Source organism: Hemiscyllium ocellatum, chromosome 6, assembly GCF_020745735.1.
Source record: "Hemiscyllium ocellatum isolate sHemOce1 chromosome 6, sHemOce1.pat.X.cur, whole genome shotgun sequence".
Classification (NCBI taxonomy): domain Eukaryota; kingdom Metazoa; phylum Chordata; class Chondrichthyes; order Orectolobiformes; family Hemiscylliidae; genus Hemiscyllium; species Hemiscyllium ocellatum.
In genome coordinates, this window is record NC_083406.1 from 48,677,540 (window position 1) to 48,694,901 (window position 17,362).

Consider the following 17,362-nt stretch of genomic DNA (forward strand, 5'->3'; position numbering starts at 1 on the left):
ATTCATATACCCATCCAAATGCCTCTTAAATGTTGCAATTATACCAGCCTCCACTTCCACTGGTAGCTCATTCCATACACGTGCCACCCTCTGTGTGAAACAGTTGCCCTGTAGGTCTCTTTTATATCTTTCCCCTCTCACCCTAAACCTATGCCCTCTAGTTCTGGACTCTCCGACCCCAAGGAAAATACTCTGCCTATTTACCCTGTTCATGCCCTTCATAATTTTGTAAACCTCTATAAGGTCACCCCTCGGCTTCCAATGCTCCAGGGAAAACAGCCCCAACCTGTTCACCCTCTCCCTATAGCTCAAATCCTCCAACCCTGGCAACATCCTTGTAAATCTTTTCTGAAACCTTTCAAGTTTCACAACATCTTTCTGATAGGAAGGAGACCAGAATTGCACACAGTATTCAGTCTAAAAACTGGGAATATAACAGGCTTAGATTTAGTTTAGATAATCTGGTGTGTACAAAGACCTGTAAGTCTTTACATGTTATGGAATAGTGTGTATAATATGTTCCCAAAATAGCTCCACTGAGCATGTAAGTCTTTAGTTGTTATGCAATAATTTTGTATAATATATACCCAGAATAAGAGTCAAGATTAGAGTGGTGCTGGGAAAGCACACAAAAGCCCTTCATTAGGCTTTTGCCTGACATGTCGATTTTTCCTCCTCCCTGGATGCTGCCTGTCCTGCTGTGCTTTTCCAGCACCACTCTAATCTTGACTCTGATCTCCAGCATCTGCAGTACCCACTTCCACCTATACCCAGAATATCACCACTGACCATTTCAGTAGTCACAGGAGTCTTTTTTATTTTCAGATGAGGATATCATTTATGCAGTGACCATCTGGATTGTTGCTGATTTTGACAAATTATCTGGGAGAAGATTATTGCTTAATGCAATTAAACACATGGTAAGTTTCTCAATACTGAAGTATTCTGAGCATTTTGTAACATTGGCCTTCAAAATACACAGTGTGTGAGATAAGCACTCTCACAACTCAATTCTCGCTTTGAGTACTTTACTCATGGAACCATTAGTTTTCTGATATTTCTCTCTTCTGGTATTTGTTCACTAATGGTTGTCTCTGTTGGAAATGACGGAGGGCACATCTGTGCTTTTCATTTGTTAATTACTTAGTGTCAATCTACACCATTGTTTTTATGGGTGAAAAGTAGAAAATATGTTTAGAAAATTAATTGGAATTCCAAAATGTGTAATTGGTGTTTCCCAGTCATGGGGTAGGATTCTTTCTTATCAGTGAAATAGACCAGATTGTACAGTGAACAACAGATAAATGGTGCTGCACATTCAGTATTCTTATATTTGCGTACAGACTTTCTATCTGGCTTGAAATCATTGAGTCACAGAGACGTACAGTACAGAAAAAAGGTCTTTCAACTCATCACGTCTGTGCTGGTTAAAAGCAGCAGCATAACCATTCTAATACCACTTTCCAGCATTTGGCCCACTGGCTTATCTGCCTTAGCATTGCAAGTTTTTATCTCAATACATCAAAGTGTTATGAAGGTTTCTGCCTCTACTATCCTTTCAGGTAATAAGTTCCAGATTCCCACCAACCTGAGAGGAAAATATTTTTGCTCACATCTCCTCGAAACCCTTTGCCAGATCTTACATCTGTGCCACCTGGTCATTGAAAAAGAAAGTTTCTTCTTGTTTACTGTTCGATGCCCTTCATAATTTTATGCATCTCTGTCATGTTCTGTCTCAATCTCCTCTGCTATAAGGCAGACAACCCCATCTGTACAATCTCTCTTCATAACTGCAACTATCCAGCCAGGCGACATCCTGGTAAATCTCCCCTGTATTCCTCCAGTGCTATTGTATCCTTTCTAAAATGTGGACTCCAAACTGTACACTATACTCTAGCTGTGGCATTACCAGCATTTTATATAGTTCCAGCATAACCTTCCCATTCTTAAACCTCAATAATAAAGGCAAGTATACTGTATACAGTCTTAACCACTTCATCCAAATGTCCTGATACCTTAAGGGACCTATATGCACACCAAGGTCATTCTGAGCCTCAGTGTTTCTCAGGATTCTATTTTTCATCATGTATTCTCTTGCTTTGTTTATCCTACCCAAGTGCATCTCACATTTATCTGGATTGAATTCCATTTGCTACTGATCAGGCCATCTGCCAAGTCTGACTATACCCTGGAATTAGATGTAATTAGAAAGTCATTTTACCATTCATCAGCCACTGTGAAGTATCTGGAATTTGTATGAACAGAGTAAACCACTGCCTATCTCCTTAAACATTTGTTAATGAGTAGTGTAGATTCTGAATCAGAAAGTGGAAATTGGGTTATTATATTCATGTACAGAAAGCAAATTGGAAAGAAGGAAAGAATGGATTATGAAACGAAGCAAAAATATTTTTTTAAAATGCATAGCCTTTCAAGTCCCCAGCAATATTTCAAACCTGCAAGCAAAAATTATTTGGGAGTAATCATAACTTTGCTATTAAGAACTTACATATTGAAAGACAAACCCTAACATTTTTTGGCACGATTCAAGGCCAGTTATTTTCCACATGCAACAGCTTCATGCTGTTTCATATGTTTGAATGCTTAGTCTCTCAATTTGCTATTGATTTGGCAAGATACGCTTGCCTTTATTGGTCAGTACATTAAGTATACGAGTTGAGAGGTCATGTTGAGGCTGTACAGGACATCAGTTAAAATGAAATACAGGCATTCAGTTCTGGTCTCGTGATGTGGGAAAGAAATGTTATCTAACTTGAAAGGGTTTAGAAAAGATTTCCAAGGAGATTGCAAATCATGGAGGGTTTGAGCTATTGAGAGAGGCTCAATAGGTTGAGGCTATTTCCTGGAGCATCGGAGGCTGAGTAGTGACCTTGGAGAAGTCTATAAAATCATGAGTGGCATGCATATGGTGAAAGTCAACATTTTTCCCCGTGAGTAGGGGAGTTCAAAAGTAGCTGGTATAGGTTTAAGGTGAAGGGAAAAGATTTAAAAGGGACCTAAGGAGCAACCTTTTCATGCAAAGGATGCTGCGTATATGGAATGAGCTGCCAGAGGAAGTGATGGAAGCTGGTACAATTATAACATTTAAAAGGCATCAGGATGGATATATGAATAGGAAGGGTTTAGAGGATTATGGGCTAAATGCTGGCAAATGGGACTACATTAACTTAGGATATCAAAGGATCTGTTGCTGTGCTGTACATCTCTTACTGCAACCATACACCAGTAAAATAGACTCCAGCGCATTCTATTTCCATAATGCCCGGCTGTGACCTACAGAGGTCAGTGTTACTGCCCTTGCTGTTCGTGTTATATATTAATGATGCCGACTCAAATGCATAAGAGTTGGTCACAAAAATTGGTAGATTGGTAAATAGTGAGGAGGATAGCCTTAGTTTACAGAAGAATATAGATGGACTGGTCAGATGGTTTGATCAGTGCCAAGTAGAGGTCAGTCTGTGTATGTATAAAGTGACAACAAAGAAGGCATGATGAACGGTGGAGCCCTGGGAAGCACTGAGAATCAGAAGGACCTTGGGGAGCATGTCCAGCAGTCACTTCAGTTAGTGGTTCAGATTGATAAAGTGGTTAACATGGCATTTGGGATACTAGTCCTTATCAGCAGACATGATGTGGAGGCGCCAGTGTGGGAGTGGGATGGACAAAGTTAAAAATCACACAACGGGGATCCAAGATGGTGTCGACCTAGGAGGATCTCATTTGCTGGGTTCTGCGCCACAACTTCGGTTGGACAGAAATAGAACCCGTCCCACCCATGTTACTGTGAGTGAAAAAAACAGTAAAAAAGCTATAGAACTTGAACATTTTACTTACCTTTTGTTTTGCTGCGGGAGAATGCCAAAGAAAGGAGGAAGATTGCCCAGGGCCGCAGCTCAACCCACTAATGCAGCGGGCTTGCTTACTCACCAGGCCTTGGTTGAAGAGCTCACCAAATCTCGCGGGTACTGGGGAAGCAGTTTGAAGAAAACAATCGAAGAAAAGCTGGCCCCGGTCTCTGCTATGCTGCAAGACCTGTGGAAAAGGACTGATGAGCTCAAGTGCAAGGCCACAGAAGTGGAGGCAGAGGCTGATTTGTCCAAGCGTCAAATTGAATCCTTGGAAACACAGGTCCATGGTTTACTGGATGTAGTGGATGGTCTTCAGAACAGGGGCAGAAGGAAGAACCTTTGTGTTGTTGGCATGCTGGAGGGGACAGAAGGTGAGCAGTGGTACCTGGAATTCCTTAGTTTGGAGGCTGTAAAGGGTAGGATAAAGATTGAGAGCGCCCACTGGGTCACGCCATGAAGGCCAGGTATGGACGAGCGCCTTCTCTCTGTCCTGGTACGGTTCCATCATTAGAAAGACAAACAGAGAGTTATGGAAGCCTACTGTAGTAGGTTTGAGGGCTTGGCGAATGGTTCCTTCACCCTTAAGAATAGCAATTCAGGATTTTTTTAGTTATTAATTCAGGCTTGGTCAGTAATCCATCCATTCTCTGGGAAACCGCTAAAGTCTATGCTAGGGGGTTAGTTATTTCGTATTCTGCCAGTAACAAACTGCGGAAGGGTGAGCAGCAATGCTTGCTCAAGACAAGTCTAATGGCAGCTGAAAAGGTATACTTAGATAGGCCCTCATTGGCTAAACTGCAGAGGATCACAGCGCTTCGGTCTACACTGAACTCCATGCTCACGCAGACAGCTAAGTGGGAGCTTACATTTGCAAACCAAAGGCTTTGAGCATGGGGATAAGCTGGGCAAGTACTTCCGAATCATTATCTCGATCAAGGAAGAAACTGGACATTTAACCCATGATTCTAAAAGGATTAACGTGGCATTTCGGAAATTTTACTCCAAACTATACCAGTATGTGAGGATGCATGGTTAGGATGGAATTTTCTTTTAAGAATTTGGACCTTCCGGGAGCAACCCCTGAATCGGAGTCTCTCCTCAATGCCCCACTGTCAGTGCAAGAGATGCAGGATGCTGTGAGGCTGTTTCATAATGGAAGGCACCTGGTCCTGACTGACCTCCCAGTGAGTTTTATAAGGAATTTGAAAGTATACTATCAGGACCGATGCTTAGTATGTTTAACGATTCACATAGTTGTGGCCTCCTCCCACCATCTTTAAGAGAGGCTTCTCTCTTGTCCTTAAAAAAGGAAAGGCCCCAGAGGACTGTGCTGCCTATAGGCCCATCTCATTCCTGAATCCCAATTTCAAAATCCTACCTAAGACTGTTACACTCGGACTAGAAACTGTGCTGCCCTCCATCATTAAGGAAGGCCAGATGGGTTTTATAAAAGGTTGCAAATCGCCAAATAATATCAGGAGGTTACTTAATATGATCCAAGTATGTCAGCAACGATCAGTACAGGAATTAGTGATTTCTTTAGACACAGAGAAGGCATTTGACCAGGTCGAGTGGCCATATCTTTTTTATACTTTAAAGCAGTTTGGCTCGGGTGAGGCCTTTATCAGTTGAGTAAATGTTTTGTATAATGACCCTCTTGCCGTGGACCTCATCAATGGTGTGCGGTCAAGCAATTTCAATATTCTTAGGGGCAGTCAACAGGGCTGTCCCTTATCATCATTGCTTTTTACATTGGTGATTGAGCCGCTGGTCGAGGCAATACGTTTGCTCCAGGAGTGAAGACAAAAGTACCTCAGATTACATTGTATGAAGATGACATTCTTGTCTTTTCATCAAACCCAACAGTTTTGGTGCCTCATCTGATACAATGCGTTAATTCGTTTGGCGGCTTTTCGGGTAACAAGATCAACTTTGCGAAATCAGAGGCCGTGCCCATGAGTGGTGTCCTGAAAATGTCTGGTCCTGAGGATGAATCTCAATTACCCTTTAGATGGTCACAGGCTTTCTCCGCTTAGGTGTATTCATTACTTCCATCTTTGATTGGCTATTTAAAACCAATTTTGCCCATTTATTCGACAGAATCAAACAAGACCTTCAAAGATGGGAGGTTCTTCTGATCTCTTTCTTCAGTCGGATAGCCCTCATTAAAATGAACATTCTCCCCCGTCCGCTGTATCCTATGCGAATGCTTCCTCTGCTTTTTACTACGCAAACATTTAGAAGACTGGTTCAGTTCCTTTTTCTGATATTGCAGGTGACCCCTTATTAAACTGACTAAACTGCAGCTACCCCACAGACTGGGAGGAGTGGACCTCCCAGATATCAAAAACTCTCAGTTTAGCTCATTGCTATCTTACATGAATGACTGAGTCCGGGGGGACCCTCACTCACTATTGTTGGACATCGAAGCATTTCAGGCAAGATGCCCCCTTACTAGCTTGCTGTTCTGTTAGGCTGGATGTCTGAAAATCTTCCGGGACTGTTGAGCTGGTGTAAGCTAGTCATGGAACACATCTCTTTGGACTTTCTTACAAATATGGTGCATTATAAAACTGAGAATCTTTATAAGACATGGGAGCGCTTTTTGGACTATCTGGATATAGATTTGTCTGCCATACTAATAAGGGCTGTATGACGAATCTGTTTAATGAATCTGGTGTCCAGAGAGGAGGAACTATGAAGGCATGAATATGTATTAATTTATGGTCTCAACGGTCAGGGGCTATTACTTAGTTTCATTAAGCTGTATAATTATTACTGTCTTTTTTTTAGCTAATTGTTAGTATTACTTATTTATTCATGTAATTAGTGGGTTTCTTTGTATTGCTTTGTTTTGTATTTGTTGTAATATCCAAAAATTTTTTTTTCATATAAAAATATATTTAAAAAAAAATCACACAACACCAGGTTATAGTCCAAGAGGTTTATTAGGAAACATTAGCTTTCAGAGCACTGCTCCCTCATCAGGCAGCTTTGGAAGAGGATCATATGACACAGAATTTATAGCAAGAGGTTACAGTGTCATGCAACTGAAATAATGTATTGAACAAACCTAGATTGGTGTTAAGTCCTTTCATCTTTTAGAATGGGTTGCAGGTTTTGTTCATTAATGTATAAATCCCAGAACTTCTTTCAAGTCACATTCTTGAGATAACTCAAGGTTTTATAACAAAAAGGTGACATTTCAGCTTAGACATTGCATTAAAGGTGTGAAGTTAGAATCTGTCCGTATCCCAATCTTGAGTTAGACTGGTACTACATCCAAATTAGATTACTTACTGTGTGGAAACAGGCCCTTTGGCCCAACAAGTCCACACCGACCCACCGAAGCACTACCCACCCATTCCCCTACATTTACCCCTTTACCTAACACTACGGGCAATTTAGCATGGCCAATGCACCTGACCTGCACATCTTTGGGCTGTGGGAGGAAACCGGAGCACCCGGAGGAAACCCACGCAGACACGGGGAGAACGTGCAAACTCCACACAGTTAGTCGCCTGAGTCGGGAATTGAACCCGAGTCTCTGGCGCTGTGAGGCAGCAGTGCTAACCACTGTGCCACTGTGCTGTCCACAAAGTAGGAATTTATAAAATATTACATAGATTGACTGCCTGCAGATTGTGCACTCTTTGAGCAAATTGGAAGGTAACTGCAAATATAATTCTACTAATGCAAATTCACCCCATAGACTTAACGTGTGAGTGAGTGCATGAGAGAGAGAGTGAGTGTGTGCATGTGTGAGTATGAGTACATGTGAGTGTGTGTTTGCATTTGCGTGTGTGCATGCTTGGTAAAGTGTGTGCGTACTGTGACGGAGTATAAGTATGTGAAAGGGTGTGTGCGTGGGTGAGAGTGTCGTGTGTGTGTGTGTGTGTGTGTGTGTGAGTGTGTGTGTGTGTGTGTGTGTGAGAGACACTCTTACATACTCACACACAGCTTCATAGCTCCTTGAAAGTGGAACGATAGGTAGACAGGGTGATGAAGAAGTCTTTTGGCATGCTTGTTTTAGTCAGTCAGAACACTGAGAATAGGTTTTGGGATATCTTGCAACATCTGTATAAGATGGTAGTGAAGCCAAAGTTGGAGGACTGCATGCAATTCTGGTCGCCCAACTATAGAAAGGATATTATTTAACTAGAATGAAGGCAGAAAAGATTCCCTAGGATACTACCTGGACAGGAAGGTTTGAATTATAAGGAGAGGTTGAATAGACTTGGGACTTTTTTCCCCAGAGCATAAATGATTGAGAGGGTACCTTATAGAGATGTATAAAATCATAAGAGAAATAGATAATGTGATGATTTGGAGGTGCCGGTGTTGGACTGGGCTGCACAAAATTAAAAACCACACAACACTAGGTTATCGTCCAATATGTTTATTTGGAAGCACTGGCTTTCAGAGTGCTGCTTCTTCATCAGTTGGTTGTGGCTGACAATGACCTGATGAAGAAGCAGCACTCTGAAAGCCAGTGCTTCCAAATAAACATATTGGACGATAATCTAGCGTTGTGTGATTTTTTAACTTCATCGATGAGGTGGATAGCCAACTGCTTTTTGCTATTGTGGAGAGTCTAAAACTAAAGGGTATAGGCTAAGGTGAGAAGGGTCATCCCAAAAAGGTCCAGAGGGACATTTTTTTCACACAGAGGATGGTGACTGTCTGGAGCGGGCTTCCAAAGATAGTAGTAGAAGCAAGTATAAATTTGCAACTTAAGAAACATTTAGACAAGCACATGGACATGATAAGAATGAAGGCAAATGGGACTAATTTAATTTGAAAACTGGGTGGCATGGGCAAGTTGAGTCTAAGTGTCGAGAGTGTGGTGCTGGAAAAGCACAGCAGGTCAGGCAGCGTCCAAAGAGCAGGAGAATTGACGTTTTGGGCATAAGCCCTTCATCAGGAATGAGGCCAGAAACGTTGATTCTCCTGCTCCTCAGACGCTGCCTGACCTGCTGTGCTGTTCCAGCACCACACTCTCAACTCTGATCGCCAACATTTGCAGTCCTCACTTTCTCCAAGTTGAACTTAAGGGCCTGTTTCCATACTGTAGACTTCTATGTACAAAATTGAGGGCTTAGACGGGAAGGAACTTCACTGTTTGATGGAGGGATCAATAATCAGGGGCCATAGATTTAAGGTAAGGTGCAAGAAGTTAGAGGAGACATAAGGAAAAGTATTTTCATCCAGCAGATGGGAATCTGGAACTTAATGCCTGAAAGGGTGGTAGAGGCAAAAATATTCATAACATTGAGAAGTATTTAATTTGTGCACTTGTAATACTAAGGCATACAAGCTATGGGCTAAGTGCTGGACATGGGCTTTGAATAGTTGAGGTGGGTGTTTTTGACCAGGACATTTTTTTTGTGCTATGGCACTAAGGCACTAACAGAGAACTAAGCAACACCATGGATGGCCAGAGACTGAATCATAATCTTCACCATTTATCCAGGTGACAGAACTATAGAACATAGGAACAGAAGTGGGCTAGTTGGCTCACTGAATCAACTCTACCATTCAGTGAAATCATGGATGATCTGATAATCTTCAACTCCACTTTTCTGCCTTTTCCCTATAACTCTCGATTCTCTTATTGATTTATTAAATTCAAGCCTGAGATAAATAGATTTTTAATGACCCAGCCTCAGCAGCCATCAATGGTAAAAATTTCCACAGTTTCACAACACTCTAAGAGAAGAAATTCCTTCTCATCTCTGTTGTAGATATCAGACCCCTTATTCTGAGATTATGCCCTCTCCCACATGTGGAAACGACCTTTCCAATCTAGCCTATCAAGTCCTCTAAGAGTCTTGTATGTTTCAATAAGGTGAATGATGAGTACAGGCCCAATTTACTCAACCTCTCATAAAACAGACCCTCCACATCGGTATCGACCTTGTGAACCCTTCTTGGACTGCCTCAAATGCTAGTATATGTAGACGCCATAACTCTTTACAGTTTTCCAACTGTGATCTGATTTATGCTTTGTATATTTTTAACAAAACTTCTGTACTTTTATAGTTCATTCTGTTTGAAACAAAGGTCAAAGTTCCATTTACCTTCCCTATTACCCACTGAACCTGCATGCTAGCTTTTTATGATTTATGGACAAGGACTTCCAAATCATTTTCTTCTGTAATAGAACAAAGAACAGGATGCTGGAGATCTAAACCAAAAAATACAAAAATTGGTGGAGAATCTCAACAGGTCTGGATTCATCTGCAGAGAGAAAGCAGACTTAAGATTTTGAATCCAGTGGCCTTTCTTTGGACTTCACAATTGCTGTAAAAAAGTGATATTTATGCTGATGTTAGGGGCATAAGAGGGGTGATGGAAAGGAATGAGCGGATATGTGAAGATAGAGCCCAGATAGCAAGTAGGTAGACAAAAGCATTGTCAATAGTAAACCAGGATAGAAAAGAAGTGAGATAGGTGATAATGGGGTCTGTGAGTAGTTGAAAATGGGTTTGCTGAGCTGAAAGGACAAAATTTGAGGTGAGGGTAGATAAAAGATATGAAGGAAGTCTAAATTTGTTAGACTCAATGCTGATTTCTGAAGGCTGTAATTCCCCAAGTGAAAAATTAGGTGTTGTTTGTTCAGCTTGCATTGAGCTTTGCTGGAGTACTGCAGCAGGACTCGGGCAGAAATAGGCATTGATTTCCTACACTGTGGAAGCAGGATATTTGGCCCATCAAGTCTATTCCGACCCCTCTGAAGAGCATCCCACCCAGACCCACCCTATCCCTTTAACCTTGCATTTCTCATGGCTAATCCACTTAGCTTGCATATCCCTGGACAATTTAGCAAAGTCAGTCCATCTATCCTGCATATTTTTGGACTGTGGGAGAAAACCAGAGCATCTGAAGGAAAACTATGCACTCATAGGGAGAATGTGCAAACTCCACACAGATAGTCACCCCAGGTAGAATTGAACCCAGTTCCCTGACATTGTGAGGCAGCAGTGCTAACCACTGTGCTGCACCAAATATTCACATGGGAACATGCTGGTGTGTTGAAGTAGCTTGCAGTTGGAAGCTTGGGATTATTTTTACGGACAGAATGTGGGTGTTCCATAAAACAGTCACCTAGCTTGTATTTCATCTATCCATGATAGACAAGATCACATTGTGAGCACTGAATATAGTAGACGAAACTGAATGAAGTACAGGTAAGCCACTGCTTCACCTGGAAGAAGCGAGCACATTGTGCACCTTCTGTGATTATATAGAAAAATGCCATGGGGGTGTGGGGAGATGGGAGTAGAGGAGGAGTGGATAGGCTTTGTTGGAGGGAATGCTCCCTGAGAAATACTGACAAAGAAGGAGAAGGGAATATGTGCCTCATGATGGCATATCACTGTAGGTGGTGGAACTGGTGGCTTATGATCTTTTGAACATGGAGGCTGGTTGGGTGTAAAGCGATGACCGAGGGACATATCGGTATTGTGGGAGGATGGGGAAGGAGTGAAGCTTTCTGCAGCCTTTCTCCATTTGACTAAAGTTCAGCTCCTCTATTCCTCCTGTCAAAATATATAACGTCACATTTCCACACATATGTAACATATGCTAAGATTTTGTCTACTCATTTATCCTTTATCCAATCACCTACTTAACCACCTCCCCTTCACCCATTCACCCAACTACCTACTTTCTTCTTCACCTACTCATCTATCTGTGAACCTACCCCTTCACCGTTCACCTATCTGCCTACTTTCACCTTTACTCACTCAGCCACCTGTCCCTCTACTCCTTTACCCACTCACCCACCTATGTACTTTTGCCTTCACCCACTCGCCATCTGTCCACCTACCCTTTCACTCCATTATACACTTACCCATTCACCCACTCAGTATTGAGCTTTCGTTTCACTCATTCACCTAACTGTCCACTGACACATGCACCCACTCAACCAGTTGTTCACTTTCCATTCACCCATTCATCCATCTGTCCACTCACATATATACTCACTCACCTACCTTTCCACCTACACTTTCACACATTCAGACACCCATCCACTTATCCTTCACACACTCATCCTTTCATCTCATTCAATGAATGAATCTTTAAACTTACCAAAGGGCTGTCAGTGCTATAAATAGGGAAGTGTCCTGCAATTTCTTGTGCTCCTATGAAATTCCTCAGCTCACTTTATGCTGCAAATTCCTCTGACAGGCAGGATCAGATGATCCTGGATAAAAGGCTCAACTGGGTATAGCCAAAGAAAATTTTGAGCAGCAAGAAACTGACATTGTGGTCAACATTTATGTTTAGAAGGGCGTTCTAATATTAGCCTTATTCAGTTAAATTAATTATTTTCTTGAATGTCCAGATTGAAAACAAAACTAAATTAAAGAAATGTTAATGTGATGAATTTCTTCCAAATAAGTGGTCACTTTTTACAAGAAGAAACCAATCATTAACATGAACAATGGGGAGATCCAAGATGGCGGCGACCCAGCAAGTCTGAGTCTGTAGTGCTGTGCCTAAGACTCAGGCAAAGTGGGCTGCCTGCCTCTACCACACCTGCCAAACCATTCAAAATAACTTTCATTCAATAGAGTTAGTCATTTTGCATCAAACTTGAGTAGTTCAGTGCTTTGTTAAAATGACTAAGGGAAAGGATGCCCGCAGCTCGCAGCATGCAGGAACCCCCCAAACTGCAGCAGAGACGTCTGCAGCCACCCTAGGGGACTTACTACGGTAGTGAGCCTTGTTGGTGTAATTACCTAGCTGGAAGAGAAGATCAATGTCTTCAAAGAGGGGTCCAGAAGCAGATGGGCGTCGCCCTCAGTCGCGCTGCAAAAGCACGACCGAGATGTTCAAAAAATCGAACATCACGTTGGAGGGGCGGAGCTAAATGCCGCGACCTCTGAGACTGCTGCACAATCGGCTGTGGGTCAGGTCCTGACTCTTGAACAGTGAGTGTGGGCCTGAGAAGGTCACATCAACAACCTTGAAAATCGGGGTTGTCGAAAAAATATTCGTTTGCTGGGCCTTCCTGAATGGGAAGAGGAAGGCCAGCTTGTAGTGTTTTTGGGGCAGTGGCTCCCTCAGATGTTGAAGCTGGAGGCTGGATCAGGCCAGGTGTGGGTAGAATGGGCCCACCAGGTTGCAATACGCAGGTCCGGGTTGGACCAGTGCCCCCGCCTAGTCCTGTTCCGGCTTGAGTGTTACAGAGAGAAACAAATGCTCTTGGAAGCCTCCAGAACCCGTGGGAAAGATCCCCAGGTCATGACATATAAGGGATCTAGGATTATGCTGTTTCAGGATTTTTCCCCAGCTTTGGTCCGCAAGAGGAGGGTGTTTGATGAAACGAAGAAGTGTCTAAGGGACTTAAACATTCAGTACTCCTTGTGCTACCCAGCAATGCTGCGTTTAACTACAAAGGATCCATCTATAGCTTCGGATCGCCGGAGAAGGCCAAGGAATTTTTGGATTCTCTGAAATAGATTGTAAGAATTAATCCGTGTAGTTAATGATGCTATTCTGCCCCTCCCCACCACCCCAGTTTACCCTTCTTTTTTTTCCTTTAATTCCTTTATTGTTTAATATCATCTCCGGGGGGGGGGGGGGGGGGGGGGGGGGGGTAGGAGGGGGGTTTATTTGTTCTCCACTATGCGATTTTCTTTTTTTTATATATAGGCCGGGCGGTTTAGTTGATTCAGATGAGGGGGGTGCGTTTGCTTTGTCCTACCTTATTTCTTTCTTTTAGAGCAGGGTTTTCCCCCTTTTTTTGTGTTATTATTACCTGCTGAGACAGTACATAGTGTTATCGTTACTAAATGTATCTCGATGTTGGTATGGGTGGGGGTAGGGTACTCTAGCTTTATAGTACACTTGAATTTTTCTATTTTATTATGGGGTGCCTGGGTCGAGGGTGGGGCACTGGTTGGGAGAGGATACAATGGGTTTTCAGATAGAAAGTGATGCCCCCTCGAAGCAAGGGGGACAATCCCTTTTTAAATATGCTTTATTTTTATTAAGAAATAATTTTTTTACTATATTGGCGTGAGTGTATTAAAGAATCTCTATTTTTGTGAATTTTCTATGGTCTATGCTCGGGGTGCTTTGGATAGGGTTCTTCATCCCGGGGGGTCTCGGACTTGTCTGAATGATTATGGTTAGTCATTCGATTAATTGGTGTACCTGGAATGTCAAGGGGAGTAATTCGATCAAAAAGAAGAAAATACTATTAAACCTCAAAAAAGAAAAGGTTGATATAGCTCTCTTACAGGAGACACGTTTACTGGACAAAGAGCACTTGAACTTACAACAGGGTGGATTTGATCAGGCCTTCTTTTCATCTTTCAGTTCAAAAAGTAACAGAGTAGTCATTCTCATTCGGAAGAATCTCCCTTTCAAAATCTTAAGTCAGATAAAAGATGAATCTGGACGGTACATACTGATTAAAGCCCTTATAAAGGGAGAGGAATATGGGATTTTGAATCTTTTTTGTCCCCTGGCACAGCCTTTCAAATTTATAATGGAAGCATTCTCCAAACTGATGGCTTTCAGGGCTCATTGCACAATTATAGGAGGAGATTTTAATTGCAAAGCAAAGATTATATGAATATGGCGATAAACCTGGTAGATACCTAGCAATTCTCACAAGGAAAATAAAGGCCCCTCAAGCTATCACGTCCATCAGGGAAAGTGCTGGCACTCTGACTCACGATCATAAAAGGATCAACACAATCTTCAGAAAGTTTTACTTTGATTTGTATAAATCGCAGGATTGTGAAGATAGAGCCAAGAAGATGGAGTCCTTTTTTAATAACCTGGCCTTTCTGGACTTAACCCTGGAACAGATGTTGGTCCTGAGTGCTCCTCTAACAACCCAGAAAGTACTTGACACAATCAGGCAGCTTCAGAGCGGTAAAACACCTGATCCAGATGGATTTCAGGTTGAATTCTACAAAGAGTTTACAGGAGTACTAGCTGGTCCACTTATGGACATGTACAACTACTCATATAGTCAGGGCTGCCTCCTGCCTTCGGTGAGAGAAGCGAATATTTATCTCATTCTCAAAAAAGGAAAGGACCCAGAAGATTGCTCATCATACAGACCACTATCTTTGCTAAATCTAGATTTTAAAATTCTTTCTAAAACATTAGCATTGAGGCTGGAGAGGGTATTGTCATATATCATAAAAGAGGACCAGACTGGGTTTATCAAGGGCCGTAGATCATCATCTAATGATATTAGAAGGGTTTTGAATGTGATTCAAGCCTGTCATCAGGAAAGAATACCGGGAATAGTAGTCTCATTGGACGCGAAGAAGGCATTTGACAGAGTTGAATGGTCATACCTGTTCTACACACTGGAAAGGTTTTGCGTTGGAAAGGTATTTGCTAAATGGGTCTCAGCATTGTATAATGAGCCCCAAAGCAGCCATGATCACCAATGGTTTAGGCTTGGATAGCTTCAGTGTGGGTAGGGGCTGCCGTCAGGGGTGTCCTCTCTCACCGTTACTATTCACACTAATAATTGAGTCACTAGCGGAAGCTATACAGGCTGATTCTAATATAACAGTCCCAAGGGTTGGCATGGGTAAACATAAAATTATCCTTTATTCAGATGATGTTCTCCCTTTTCTTAGTAATCCTTTGATGTCCGTGCCCCGCCTGATCCAAGTTATTAATTTATTTAGTGCATTCTCAGGTTACAAAATTAATTTCTCAAAAATCGGAGGCCATGCCGATGGGTACTCTCACTAGTCTGTCCCATTTATTGGACGAATCTCATTTTCCCTTTTGGTGGTCTCTGGAGGGTTTTTTATATTTAGCTATTTTTATCACCCCTGTATTTGGTCAGCTGTACAAGGTCAATTTTGTGCATCTACTGGAAAGGATAAGGCAGGACCTTCAACTTTGGGGGGATCTTCCAACTTCTTGGCGAAGTAGAATAACTCAAATGAAAATAAATGTCTTGCCCCGTCTCTTATATCCTACGAGAATGCTCCCGGTGATGCTGCCGAGGCTGGGATTGCGCAAATTATGTGGTTGGCTTGTTCTTTCATCTGGAATCATAGACGGCCCCTCATTAAGTTAAAAAGCTACAGCTCTCCATTAAGCTACGAAGCCAATTGGGTCTCGTCTGACCCGCAATCAATCTGGCTGGACATCAAGGCTTCTCAAATAAAGTGTCCTCTCATTAGCGTCTTATTTTAGTTAAGGTGAAAGTCATTATGGATCATTGTAAAAATCCTATAGTATTAAACTCAACTAAAGCCTGGAAGATAATGTGGCAAAACGAGGATAATTCACATAAAACCTCCCCTTATACTCCTGTAGTGGGGGCATGGGGTTTTCAACCGGGGCTCATAGGCGCCACATTTAAATCCTGGAGGTCTAGGGGTATTTCCTGTTTAGGGGATCTGTTTGATGAGAGGGTCATGATGTCTTTTGAACAGCTGCACCAGAAATTTGGACTACCTAATGGAGACCTCTTTTTATACTTCCAAATTCAAGATTACATACAGAAGAAGACGATGTTATTAGATAGGTTTATAAGTCAGATAGGGAACGAAGAGTGTTGTGGTCAATGGGTTTACCCTCGGTCAGCACTCTCTATCATTTATTACATATTGAAGTTTCGAAGACATGGAACGTTTGCTTAGAACATGGGATCAGGAATTGGGGTTGGAAATATCCACAGAAATGTGGGACGACATCTGGGAAAATGCCAGAAAAATCTCCATCTGTAATAGAACCCAAGCCATTCAGTTAAAGATATTCCATAGGACTCATATTGCACTGGAACGATTGGCAAACTTTAGGGCAGGAGCATCTCCAATGTGTCCCAAATGTAAAATAGAGGTGGGCACTCTCACACACTGCTTATGGACATGTCATAAGATCCGCAAATACTGGGTCAGAGTAGCAAATGCTTTCACAGAAATCTTGGGAGAGGAAATTAGAGTAGATCCAGTATCTCTTCTTCTGGGCTTTTTGAGTTTGCCTTCCCTGGATGTGCATAGGAGGAAATTAGTTTCCATTCTCTCCTTTTGTGTAAGAAAAAATATCTTAGTAAACCGGGTAGCTCAGGGCCCACAAGGACTTTCGAATTGGTACAGGTTGGTCATGGAATGTATTCCCCTTGACTTCCTTACAAATATGGTGCACCAAAAAACTGAATTATTCTATAAAACATTTTCAGTCCTTCCTGAATTATATAGATACAGATATTTCGGCTATTTTGTCAAGGGCATTCATCTAGTTGTGGTAGCGGTTCTGGCTGGTCCGGGGACCCTTTGGGGGAGGAATCCCACATGAATACGGGTTTTATTATGACTCGATGTTAATTCGTTCCGAGCGTGTACTTCACTATTTAATATAATTCTCTTGAGTAATGTAAGATATTTTATTATATGCTCTGGTTAGTTATAGGTTAGATTAGTAGTTAGTTGAGTTTTGTTTTCTCCTTTTTTTAATCTCTTCTTTTTGTCTGTTAAATTTTGGTTATTATTTAT

General features: G+C 42.0%; 1 protein-coding gene across 2 annotated transcripts in view; it reads left to right on the forward strand.

The window, feature by feature from the left end:
• uggt2 (UDP-glucose glycoprotein glucosyltransferase 2) overlaps positions 1 to 17,362 on the forward strand; it is a 372,492-nt gene that overhangs the window by 203,304 nt on the left and 151,826 nt on the right. For both annotated transcript variants that reach the window (XM_060826541.1, XM_060826542.1), the window contains exon 21: positions 826 to 920. In XM_060826541.1, the coding sequence (XP_060682524.1) occupies positions 826 to 920 (95 nt within the window). The remainder of the gene's footprint in view (positions 1 to 825; positions 921 to 17,362) is intronic.